The following is a 12,339-nucleotide window of genomic DNA, read 5'->3' as shown; positions in this document are numbered from 1 at the left end:
TGCTGCTCCCGTCCCCAGGGCTGTCCCTCCTCCTCCCTCCGGGCAAAGCGGAGCTGGGCCCTTCTCTGCCTCTCGCACTGTCCCCCCGCTTGCTGCGGGCACGGCTGCAGGACACTTCTGGCTTCAGTTCTGCTTCCCTAGAATAGAACTCAAAAACAAACTCACATTGCGAAGATGCTTTAGCAGAGTATTTATTCAATGCCATAGTGAAGAGCAAAACTCAGTACAAACATAAACCCTCAGTGCCTCGCTCACTACTGCACCGAGCCAAGGAGAAGAGCTTTCACAGTCTGGGGGCAGCAGGAAGGGAGAGGCCGTTCCTTCGCTGTGTGACTGGACAGAGCTGGATGTGGATCCTGTGAGCACACACACAAAGGACTCTCATTTCTGGGAGGCCCATGCTGACAGAAAACCTGAGTAGGGGGGTGTGGATAAAGCCACAGGCACCGGTTGAGGCACAGCAGAGCGAGGGTACAAACCCTCCTGCCCAGGGCCAGGGGAGCTGTTAAAGCCATCGGGTGCAGCAGCACAGTAGCTGCTGCCTCCAGTAAGTCTATTTGCAACCCCAGGCTGTGAGTGGCACCGACAACTGCCCTGGTGCTCCCAGGAGTGACAGCGGCTCCTGGGGTCACCCCCAGCCCCAGCCAAGTCAAGATTAGGAGCTTAATTTTAGGCTCTGACACTTGGGTACCTGCTGCAGGGAGAAAAGCTTCAGGGACAGACGCAGAGTAAACACGGAGTTGGTAATCGCTTCACCCTCAAAGCAGCCCGGGGAGCTGATCACCCAGCCCCCAGCACATTAGCCCAGGCTGGGAGAAGCTCATTCACCTGTCGCTTCAGGCCAAGGAGGGGCCGTGTCACCCCAGCCACCTGTGGGCAAAAACCTCCAGCCACCCCGGGTGCCCACACCCACCCCTGGAGAACATACCCAGAGAACCTAAAGTGCCACAACTTGAACAGTATGGGAGGGAAGTGACCATGAGACTCAGCAGCCGTTCTCACAGCCATCCCTTAAAATAAATACATTACCCATGCCATAGCTTATTGAAGTGCTGCTTTGCCAAGGACGACAGAGGCAAAGCCAGCACGTTACAGCTGGGCTTTTCCCCCTCGAGTTTGGAAACTGGCACCATCAGCACATAGTTGCTCACAGAAAACAAGGGCAGGGCCCTGACTGCACCCCAAGGGCCTCACGAGACCCCAGCCCAGCCTCCCTGCTGCCCCCACCCTCCGGGGCTCTCAGCACACCCAGACGAGTTGCCTGTGGAGGCCTGGGACAAACAAACATTAATAAAACTAGTGTATTAAAAGAGTCCTGGGGTAAGGCAGCACAGCCCTGCGCTGCAGCTTCTGCCAAGTGCTGTGCAGCCAGCAGCTCTGGTGGGATCAGCCACGGCCCCAGCTCACGCGGTACAAACGCTGGAGACGTGTCTCAGTCTGTTCTCAGAGACCAACGCTCACCCCGAGAGAGCTGTGACCAAGTAGCAGCGTTCGTGAGAAGCTGTGGAGAGCCCACCCTGCAGGGACCAGCTCGGGCTGCTGCCCGCCGGGCCCAGGAACTGCCCTCGGCTCTTACATTCTGTCCTTGAAGCGGCTGCTCCAAGGGGGAAGCAATTCCCGCTATCGGGGTCCCTCCCGACTCGGCGGATGGGATTCGTGTGCCCAGAGCTCGTCTCTGTCGTGCAGTGCTCAAAGCTCTGCAAGCTCCGGAGGAGGTGGCTGCAGTGAGGAAGCTGCAGGAGCAGGTGTACCTGGGTTCAGCTTTTCTGGTTCATGAGCCAGGAGAAGAGCAGCTTCCTGGGCCGGAGCTTCCTGGCCTGCTGGACGCGCACCACGCGAGGGGAGCGCCACACCTTGATGGTGCTGTCGTCGCTGGCTGTCAGCAGCAGCTCCTGCTCCACCGGGCTGAACGCCACCGAGTTGACCACGTTGTCGTGCTGCAGTTTGGCCAGGCAGATGTTGTAGTGCCGGTCCCAGATGTAGCCGTGACGATCCTCTGCCCCACTGCGGCGGACAAGACACCGGTAAGGACGTCACTTCAGAAGCCCCGATAACCTGCTGCTCCCAGCCCGTCCTTCCACGCAGGCGGAGGCAGAGGGTGCCCAGCGGCCCCGGCCTCCCCCTGCAGCCCATGAGCTTCAGCTCCTTTTGGAATCCAGAGGCTGTTTGCAGAGTCCCTTTGACCCCATAGCCCCTGCTACCAAACAAGCCACAGCCCCAAATTTCACCGTTCCTCACTGATTTCGCAGCAGGACCAGGGCGGACAGCCTCTAGCAGTGCCCTCCAGCTCAGGCCCTCTGCTCTTTACAACCTCCCGTTTCCTGCTCTGCCCACAACACGCAGCCGTTCCCAGCACACGGACCAGCTCAGTCTGCACGAGCCGTCCCGCAGTGCCGGCCCCGAGGCCCTCAGGACCCTGCCCACCCCCGTGGCCACACACCTCGCTACGAAGTCCCTGCTGACGTCCAGGAAGATGAAGAAGCATTCCTCGTTGGGCGTGTAGGCCCGATGGGCGCGGAGGGGTCTTTTCACCTCCTTCATCGTCTTCAGGTCGAACACATGCAGATCGATCTCCTCGGCGATGGGGGGCGGCTGCATCGGGTCCGAGATGACGCAGTCCCGGGGCCAGGCACGGCTGTTCACGTACAGGTACCTTGGGGGGAGCAGAGGGGTCACCCCGCGCCCCAGCGCACGCAGCCGAGCTCACCAGCCCCAGCTGGAAACACAGTTTCCAGGGACCATGCAGGTCCTCAGCAAACCTGCATCTCAGCTCACTACAATCAGGCTGAAACACGCTGCTGAAACCCCTCTTGCTATGTTTGGGAAGGAAAGGGCCAGCACAATTGGGAAGGTGGGCCCAAGGGGCAAGGTCAAGCGTCTAACGAGGTTTAAACACCATTAAAACCAGCTTTAAAGATGGTGGTGTACTGATCAGCCTCGGGAACAAGACCCACTGTGCAGGCAGCTCCGCGGCTCTCACAAGGCTCCTCGTCTGGCCCTGAGCTGGGGCAGCATTCGGGGGCCGCACAGACACACCATGAGCGCTAGGACACAAATGGGACATGACAGAACAGAGCGGGCTGTGCAGGCTCCCTGCTCCATCCACGACAGTCATTTCTTCTCCCGTCCAGCCCACAAGGCCCCCGAGCGCAGCCCTGCGCCCGCCACACTCACCTGTGGTCCGGGGAGAGGCCCATGCCGATGATGTGCCCGTGGACGTCAATGACGTGATCCAGCGAGTCGAAGAACTCAACCGAGCGCCTCTCGTCCCCCAGCACCGGCCCAGCGGTCGTCATCTGATGAGGCAGGATCCTTTTAATCCCTTGGGGACAGAAAGCAGGGTCAGGCGGTTCTGCAGGCTGCTGCCAGCAGACGGCGGGTGCTGGGAGCTCCCGGGCTTCAAGAACGGGCTCCCCTGGTGCAGCTGAGGAAGGAGATGCAGCTCAGCCACAGCTGAGGGCCGGGACAGGCCGGCTGTCCCTGCTGGGCTCCTCCGAGCTCTCACGAGTGGTGCTTTTGGCTGGGACACGGGGACACTGCCCGGCAGGGACACGCTGGCAGGTTCAGGCGCAGACAGGGAGTTGCCCAGCGCCGGCTGCCAGCCCGGCGGTGCAGCCGCTCTGCGCCACACGCCCGCGGCGCTCGGGGGCAGAGAGAGGCTGCACCGGCCCAGGAGACGCTCTGGCTGCAGAAAGGCCTTTCTCCTAAAGAACCCTTGGGCTGTGCCCATCCCCCGCAACATCCAGCCTGGGAAAGGCCCCGCAGACACTGGCTGTGGCAGCACCTTCCCTGCCACTGTCAAGTGTAGTGGGAGTCAGCCCCAGAAAGCTCCAGGAACGGGTCTTAAACCCAAACTGGGCTCAAGGGCTTTACAGCTTTTGAACTTCCAAAGGGAGACAAGCTGTGGGTCAAGGCCGCTCCCCTGTCAGCTCTAGACAGAGGTTCCACACACAAACCATCCACATCACATCCCGCGAGCCTCAGCAGCTCCTGGGCACATGTGGGATTAATCCTCAGCAAGTCCAAGAGCAGCTGGAACACGGCACATCCCATCACCACTCTGAGGGAGTCACTGCTGCACCCTCGATCTCAGCCCTGTCCAGCAAACCAACAAGGTGGGGGTGACACGGCTGCACCTCACGTCCGAGGCCCTTCACAACAGCACCGCATCTGCGCCCGGGCAGCTCAGACCCTCGCTCTCCCACCCGCCTGACGTGGGTCACCAGCATCCTCCGCATTGCCGCAGCGCTGAGCTCTCAGATACGTGGCCCTGCACACACGAGCCAGCAGAACAGGCGGTGTGCCCTGGCTCAAGCCTGTCACCAGCACAAGGGACAAGAAGCTGGAAGGAAACTCCTGAGGCAACTCCCGCAGAAGGGCTTACGTGCTGCAGATCAAGCCAGACAGTGACGGTGCCCAGGAGCACGGCTCCTACCAGCAGCTGGCGAGAACGTGCACAACAACCAGCTCTTTCAAGTATCGGTTCCTCGGGGCCAGACAGCAGATGCACAAAGGCCGCTCTACACACAAACCGATGGGCGAACACAACATTTTGCAGTGACTCATGGAGAAGAGCCGAGCCAGGTTTGTCCCTGCGGAGAGCCAGGCTGTGCCGCAGGCCCTGGCTGCCGGCCAGGGAGTCACTGCACTTCAAAGCACCAAAACCCACGGCCCTGGGAGCTGCGCTGGAAGTCGGCGACTCCAAAGGCAGGCGCTCCCTCGGCACCACGCTTCGCCTCCGCTCGCCGCGGGGCCCGGCCTGCAAAGCAGCGTCTGCCCAGCCCGGCGGATCACGACGCAGCGTCTGTGTCGTGCAGAGCAGCCGCCACGCGCCGGGGACGGGCCGAGGGCCACGATGTCTGTCTGCAGAGCCGGCTGTGGACAGGGCCGCGGACAGAGCTCCCCTCAGCCTGGGTCGCATTCCTAGTTTAGGCGGGCAAAGACCAAGTGACTCTTCTCCAAGTTGCCTACAGCGTTGGAACCTGCCTCTCCCTGCCTTACTGGGCTGTACTGGTGTGGGATTAACTAACAGGAAGGTTGGAGGAGCCCGCAGCAGGAAAGCAAGGCTGTAATTGTGCAAGCAGCAAAAGGAACTGAAAGTGTCTGGCTTTCCAGAAGTGTTGCCTGGAAGCAGCTCTGCTTCCCTCCCCACCTTTCTGCTGATGTGTCTGGTCCTTCCACTGAACTCCTCTGCTGGCTTGAGGGGCTTTCAGAGAAACAGCCAGAGCTCCCACTTCTGCTCATCACTGCACCGCTTTCCTGGAAACCCAGACTCTGCCAGTCTCGATGCCTCAACTAGAGAGCCCTGGATGAGCAAGAGTCCCTAACCCACATAAAGGTCACGGGCAGCGCCACTGCTCACCTCCCACTGCAGCGACTGTCCCTTGTCCCCACTGACAGGGAGGCTGAGCACCAGCGGCTGCAGCTCAGCACACAAACACCCCCAGGCAGCTCAGAACCCCCCCGGGGCAGCTCAGAAGCCACCCCAGGACCCCCTGAGCACCAAATCAGGGTGGACAAGTGTCCCACTGAGGCTGAATGGTCCATGCCACAGGGTGACCCACAGCAGGCAAGGGGACAGATGGGGCTGTGTCTCCCAGAGCTGAGGGACAAGGCACAAGTGACATGCACGGGAGCTCCAGGCTGCTCAAGCTCTTGCCCTGATGGCCTCTCCGCCCCCAACAAGGTACCAGGACTGAGGCCCTTCCACGTGCCCCACCAGGGCAGCCGCTGCTCTTCGCACCCACCCACCTGCAATTCCCGGCTGACATCCTTCAGTCATGAGTTCCTTCTCGATCTTTTGCTCAGCCCTCACCACAACTTTTTTTTATGGCCTTGTGTCAAGCCTGGTAGCAACAAAACAACCTTGAGGCAAGCGCTCGCGGGGTGGAACTCCCTTCAGTGACCAGGGCGTCTCAAAAGCCTCCTGTGTGGAGAGCCTGAGCAAAACTGCAGCTCCCACCACAAATGGGCAGCCAGTAAACCAGGTCTTTGCCAGATTCGGAGCACAGCTGCAGCGCACACCCCGGGGAGGCTGCGTGCCCCGGGCTCACACACAGCCTTACCTATCTGGTGTGGGGAGTAGGTGAGGCATCCTGTGGTGAAGATTAAGTATTTTGTGTTGCTGTCGCTGTCCGTGGGGAGCAGGTTCAGCTCTGGCGGTTTAGTTCTGGTGCGTACAAACAGCTCAGCCACCTTTGTCTCCAACTCTGTCTCGGTCATGGCCGGCTTCACCCGGCCCTCCATGATATCATCAAAGAACTGCTGCAGCCCGTCCTCTGCCGTCACAGCCCCGTCATCCGGCATTTCCTGCACGTCTGGCTCCGGAGTCTGCTTGGGCTTGGTCTCCTCTTCCTCGCTGTCACTGCCGAGATCAAAGACTGGGCAGGTGGAGGAAGCAGCCAGCTGCTCCTCATAGTCCAGGAGCAGGTCTGGGCAGTCATAGCGGCTGCAGTCAGCCACCATCACGGTCCGGATGCTGCTGGCATTCAGGTTCTGGATTTTGAACAGTCTCTTCACTACATTCACATTCTCAGACTCTATGCCCTGCAAGCAGAAGGGACAAGTAAGCAGGAACCACCTCACTGGAGTGTCACCCTACAGCCCAAACCCAGGGCCACCTGCACAGACCTTGAGCCTGCACAGCAGCCACCAGCCACACAGCAACCTCTCCTCACGCTGCTCCGTGTGCACTGACCACCAGAACCAGCCCGAGCAGCCGCCCAGCTGGACTACACTCCTTCTCACCTCGGAGGTGGGCATACAGAGACTAAAAGCTCCTGGGGGAGAGGACAGTGGAGCTGGGAGCACAGCGGCTGGGCAGCCTTGCTGCTGCTTCCCACCAGAGGTCATCGCTGGCACTGTACAAGAATTTGGGGAACAGGTCTCTGATCAACACAGGTGGAGTGTGAAGTGCCGTCCCCCTGGCCTGCAGGCAGCAGGGATCTCTGCGCTGGGGTCTGCCTGTGTCCCTGGCAGGAGCAGCCTGGTCACCGCTACCTGGCACGGGCAGCAGGTCCCTGGTGCCCAACTGCTCTGGCAGCCTGTGGCTGCAACGCACCCCGTCAGAGTGGGCAAGGTCCCTCCTCGCCTGGTAAAGGTGTCAGTGAACACTGCAGTGTCAGCACAGCACTGAGATGTGGTTATGGGAAGGGTCTCTGCTAGCAGAGGATTTCACCTGAGGCCAGCATCAATAATGTTAAAAAGCACAAAATGCCAGGGTGCGCAGCTGTGACGTTGACACAGAGGCAAAACATAGAAAAGGAACAAGTCTGAGCAGCACAAGTGCCACAGAATGAACAAGCAGCCTAAGGCCAGCACACACCGATCTCCAGGTCCCATCGCAGCAGCAGAGGCAGCACCTGCCCCACAGAAACGTCAGCAAGGACGGGCAGGGCTGGGCTCAGCCTCACCGCTGCCTCTGGCTCCCGGGAACAAGGCACCGAGCTGCCGAGTGGGAGAGCGGCCATGGCTCAGACACACACCAGACCGCAGCCCTCCCAGGCCCAGCTTCACACCAGCAGGGACCTCAGCAACCCGGCTGTGGTTCACCCGCTGTCCTGCGGAGCAAAGCACGCTCCAGGGCACTGCAGGAGAGTCCTCGTCCCAATTAATGGGGCAGGAGTTAATGGAATCTGAGAGTAGAGTTGGAATATTGCAACAGGCACCACAGCACTGAGCATGGAGAAACCACATGCCAGGCTGCCTCAAGCTCAGGATCCTGAGGGCAAGTCAGAGGAGACAAACAGGGAGGACAGGGCTCACGGCTCCTCCGCAGCTTCTCCTCCCCAGGAGCCAGTGGGAAGCCTGTGGAGCTGCAATGAAGGCTCCTCACCTGGAAAGCGTTGTTCAGCCACAGCACCGAGCAGGAGGTGATCCGCCCAATCCGATGCAGATTGCCTGATATCAGGTTGGTTTCATTCAACCAGCAGCCAAACACATCATAGGGTTTATTCCTCACCCTGGAAAGCAGCGTGAAGTTTTCTGGAAGGGAGAGGAAACACAAGCGTGAGATGATGGCTCCCGACAAGGGCTCTGGGGAAACTGAGGCCGATGTGGAAGTGGGTTCAGGTCACTGCAGGAGAGGCTGAGCGGACACTGCCCAACCACCACCCAGTCCCAAACACTGCTATGAAGAGAGATTATTTCTCTTTTCTATGGAGATGTGTGGGGAGAGCACGCACAAGGGAAACCAAAATACAAGGGGCAGACCAGAGAGCAATCTCGCCTTGTGGCCTTTCTCCAAGTGTGGCCCAAAGCAGACACCCCAAGGACAAGAACAAGCCAAACATGAACAGAAGTTCTCCCCTCCCTCCCCTGAGGCTTGGGGCCTTTCTGAAGACAGCTGTGCCCTTGGCAGCACTCCTGGCTTTTGGGCACAGTGGGACTGCAGCACAGAGACAGGGGGAGATGACAGTTGCGACTATGGAGTTTCACAGAAGAGGCGACACAGCCGCAGATAAACCTGCCACAGAAAGCCACGGGAGAGCTCGGGTGGGCCGAGCACCACTCACGCCAAAACGGTGCCTTCAGGAGAACGGGTACCGGGATTACTCACGGCGTGCCCAGAGCTTCACTTAGGACAGAAGTGAGAATAAATACAGGCCACACTGCCTTTAGATGATGATGTGTGACCTGAGCAGGGTTTGGGCTATTTGAAAGGTTTACCCTACATAACTGCGATCGGGACCCTTTTGCACAGACGGTGGAAGGTGGGACAAGCAGAGGTCAAGGCCACCGCACACCTGAAGGGGAAGGGAACCCCAGCACCCACCATTTCACATCTCTCAGGAAGCCCCGTGGAGGCAAGAGCGGTATTTACCCATGCTGATCACAGCAATCTCTCCTGACGAGGAGTTGTGAGGCCCCACAAAGACTCCTGACACCAGGAGGAGAGAGTCATCGGAGTTGAACTGGGAGAACTGTGTGTAGCTCCAGTTGTAGGGCCGCATGTTGGAGCTGTGCTGCAGGGAGATGTCCAACTCATTGCTCCAGATCTACAGACAGATGCACAAACAGTCAGGAAGCTGTTGAGAAGCCTGAGGGTGATACCACTTTATCTGTTCTGCCAGCACTCACCAGCACAAGAAAATATCAAAGACCCTATTTAACTGCTTCCCAGTCCCGACTCCCCTGCCAGCTCCCCCGACAGCACGTGGCTCTGGGGAGCAGCTCAATACGTGGCTGCTCCATCAGCCGAGGAGATGACACTGTCACAGCTGGATTCTTCAACATGTTCAGAGGGATTTCTCCCAGGACAACCACTCATGCAAGACACCTTCAGCAGTGGATCATGATCTCCACGCTCTTTGTTAGACCCACAGCACAGCAGGGGAGCGATTTGCACCTAGAAAGCAGCCAGAGCCTTGGCCACCGTCACAAGGGCTGTAGCTGGAACCCACAGCCCTCAGCGCTACGTTTGCAAGAGTCACTAGTTCTGCGGCTTTGAGAACAACTCAGTGTCTGCAGGAACCAGCTCAAGTCCAGGGCCACCTGCTCCAGCCTCTCCACAGACCCCCCAGAGGCTGCTCTCGTGCTCAGCCCCACTAAAGCCAAGCTGAAGGGTTGCGCCGCCGCTTTACCTTCACGGTACAGTCTTTGGAACAGGATGCAAACAAACAGCCGGAGTGGGAGAAGCTGAGGTGCAAGACCTGGTCGTTGTGCTCCTTCAGGGCCTGCACTTCCACGCAGGGGATGGTGTCGTAGAGCCTCTGGAACTCATCATACCAGGAGACGGCAGCTGGAACACGAGTGGGGACACGACACAAGAGTGTCAGTGGAGGGACGCGACAGACCTGGGCTAAACGCATCAGCCGCAGAATCAGCCTTTAACGAAGCGCAGTCTGGGCTGCTGCTGGCAGTGCCGGGAGCAGCGCTGGCGCCAAGGTCCTGCAGCTGCAGCCCAGCCAGCAGAGCTGCGTGTTTTTCTCAGCAGCCTCCCAAACCCCAAACACAGAAAGTATTTTCTTTCGGTACACACACAACTCCCCACCGTGTTACTGCTTCCTAAAGCAGCTCAGGCCCTGCAAGAAACACCCAGGGCAGAGCTGCTGCCACCTAAGAAAAGCCTCGCTCAGGACAGAGCAGCTGTCAGCGCTGCAGGCGTGCTCCAGCACAACGCAAACACATCTATCATGTGACGAGAGGGAAGCTGCAGCTCCAGGTTACTGGGCTCTGCTCTGATTATCTTTATCTTGTCCAACACAGAATCAAGAATGTTCCAGAAAGGCTGTGAGACCAGGAAAAATGTCTCCATGAGATAAGAGACTAGAGAAAACAAGAGAGAAGGAGAGCTGGCTGCAGCGTGCCAGGACAGAAGAGGAGCTGGGCAGTAGGAGAGCCGGGAGCTCGCTCAGGGAAGTCACCAGCAGCCAATAAAGAGACAAATAAAGAAGATTTTTAATGAAGTGCCTGGCAAGGCAGCCTACAGACTTCTTGCAGCAGCAAATCCTGAGGAAGCAAAGAGGATTAGACATGTATATGGATAAGGGCCAATTTCCCTCATTACACTGAACAGGACTGAAGGGTTTTTGGAACTCGGTGCAGCCCAGGAGGCACCTGCAGGCAGGGAGCAGCTGACACAGCCCCTCCGGGCCCGTGGTCCTGGCCCATCCAGCTGGGGAGGGGTCTGGACAGACCCCACCAAGCCAAGCAATCCCAACATTTCCACTCCCAAGACCTGGATACCATTCCCCAAAGCACAGAGCTGCCCAGGGCAGGCAGGCTGGCGGGGCTGGGAGTGAAGCCGCCTGGTCAAACAGCCACAGGTAAAACCTGACGGGAACATCCCCAGCCCCGGGGAGCTCCCAGGGTCTGCGCAAGCGAAGTCGCACAGCCCAAGTCATCCCATCCGCACCTTGTCTCAGAGCCCTTTTGCACTGGTGTTCCGCACTGTGGGGTGGGGAGCAGCTCCTGCTGCTTCATCCTCCACGTTTCTTCTTGTGCTTCTGTAGCAACTGCAACTCAGGATCAAGAAGCCAATTCCCTCCACCACAGCCGCTGCTAGGAGCCCTGTGCACATCCTCAGGACGGAGCCCAAACCCCTGCAGCGTGCTGGGAACGGGCTTTTCAGCCTCCAAGAGACACCCCTGGCAGCGAGGGGTCCTGGCAGCAGTACCCTGGCACTGTCTAAGCTGGTGCAACAGCGCTGGGTCACCTAGAGCGCACCAAACCGCTTCCAGCACCAGACACCCAGCACAGAACAGCCCTGTGATTGCACAACTCCTGCCAGCTGTACCCATGGCCCTGCCGGGCTCAGTCGATGCGACTGTTGATGGGTCATTTCCCTACTGCGAGCTGAGGATGAGATCAAGTCCAACCTGCCCCTGCAAAGTGGGTCAGTTCCTGCCTTGGCATTTACCCACCGTACAATTACACGGCGCACACCCACCTCCTCTCCAGACAGCGGGGACGTGTGCTCTCCCCCTGCAGCCAGGCTGCAGCTGCTGCCTGCGGCTTACGGAAATAGTCTGATCAGCTAATGTGCACTTGCAGCTCTTCCCCGCGCGGACGGAAAGGGACAGAGCCCGCAGCAGAGTCCTGCTGGTCGGGCCCGAGCAGGAAGCGCCAGCAGCGCCCAGCGCGGGGAGCGGCGCCTCGGGACCGCGGCCGCTCCAGACGCGCTGTGCGGCGGCTCCGGGAGCACCTGCCGCGGGAGCTGGGAAAGCAGCTCTCGGTGACACAAACGGAAAGTCGAAGCACTTCGATCCATCTGCTTCCCCTTTCCGAAGGGCTCGGGCAGCTCCAGAGCCCTTCGCACGCACATCGCCCCCTCCCCCGTCACCGCGGGGCGGCCCCGGCACCCCGGGGACACACACGGGCAGCGGGGCGGGCTCCCACCCCGCGCAGCCCCGCGCACCTGGGTGCCGCGGCACGTCCCGGGACACGCCGTAGTAGCGGTAGAAAAGCTCCTTCCAGAGGAACTCGTCGCGGGCCACATCGTGCCACTGCCGGCAGGCCCGCCCGGCCGAGAGCACGTCCGCGGGCTCCAGGTACAGGAAGATCTCCAGCAGGACGCTGTCGGGGACCAGGGGGCCGCCGCCCGCCGCCATCGTGTCATCCTGCCGCCGCGCCTGCAAGCGAACGGGAGTGAGCCCGGGCCCCCCCGGGACCCCCTAGGACCCCCGGGCTCCGCCCGCTTCCCCCAGCGCCCCCGGCCCCGCTCGGCACCTCGGCGGCTCCGCTGCCCCCGCCTCCCTCGCGCGGCGCTTCCGGCCTCTCCGCCCCGCACTTCCGCTCCGGCTTTCGCAGGCCGCTCTGGCCGCCCGTCTCGGTGGTGCCCCTTCTCCAATCACCGCGCCGCGTCGTGCCGCAGGGCGGAGAGCTCGAACGCAAAGGAGG

The 12,339-nt window shown here is 60.1% G+C and overlaps 2 protein-coding genes across 4 annotated transcripts in view; one reads left to right on the top strand and one right to left on the bottom strand.

Annotated features, from left to right (window-relative positions):
- TRAF2 (TNF receptor associated factor 2) overlaps positions 1-1,568 on the top strand; it is a 26,551-nt gene extending 24,983 nt beyond the window's left edge. Inside the window, exon 11 of the transcript XR_013922997.1 lies at positions 1,437-1,568. The gene's annotated coding sequence lies outside the window, so the exon portion shown is untranslated. The remainder of the gene's footprint in view (positions 1-1,436) is intronic.
- On the bottom strand, positions 183-12,339 carry FBXW5 (F-box and WD repeat domain containing 5). Of its 3 annotated transcripts, none has more exons than XM_080355779.1 (10): positions 12,169-12,339; positions 11,858-12,071; positions 9,582-9,739; positions 8,822-8,996; positions 7,835-7,983; positions 6,066-6,546; positions 3,175-3,322; positions 2,441-2,653; positions 1,752-2,004; positions 183-870 (listed from the first exon to the last, which is right to left on the bottom strand). In XM_080355779.1, the coding sequence occupies exons 2-9, from the start codon at positions 12,048-12,050 to the stop codon at positions 1,758-1,760; spliced, it is 1,764 nt and encodes a 587-aa protein (XP_080211905.1). In that variant the 5' UTR covers positions 12,051-12,071; positions 12,169-12,339; the 3' UTR covers positions 183-870; positions 1,752-1,757. The 3 variants fall into 3 exon arrangements, with proteins under 3 accessions (XP_080211905.1, XP_080211906.1, XP_080211904.1); XM_080355780.1 differs by having other exon boundaries at positions 183-356; XM_080355778.1 differs by lacking the exon at positions 183-870 and having other exon boundaries at positions 1,716-2,004.

The sequence above is a fragment of the Nesoenas mayeri genome (assembly GCF_963082525.1).
Source record: "Nesoenas mayeri genome assembly, chromosome: 18".
Classification (NCBI taxonomy): domain Eukaryota; kingdom Metazoa; phylum Chordata; class Aves; order Columbiformes; family Columbidae; genus Nesoenas; species Nesoenas mayeri.
This window is presented reverse-complemented; position numbering and strand designations above follow the sequence as displayed.

Bases quoted from the DNA above. Each gene is read 5' to 3' on its own strand.
- FBXW5 (XM_080355779.1), bottom strand. From the start codon at position 12,050: ATGGCGGCGGGCGGCGGCCCCCTGGTCCCCGACAGCGTCCTGCTGGAG. The intron at 9,740-11,857 runs GTGCGCGGGGCT...CTCGTGTTCCAG, and splicing joins GGACGTGCCGCGGCACCCAG to CTGCCGTCTCCTGGTATGAT. The intron at 7,984-8,821 runs GTAAATACCGCT...TCTCCCTTCCAG, and splicing joins GATTGCTGTGATCAGCATGG to AAAACTTCACGCTGCTTTCC.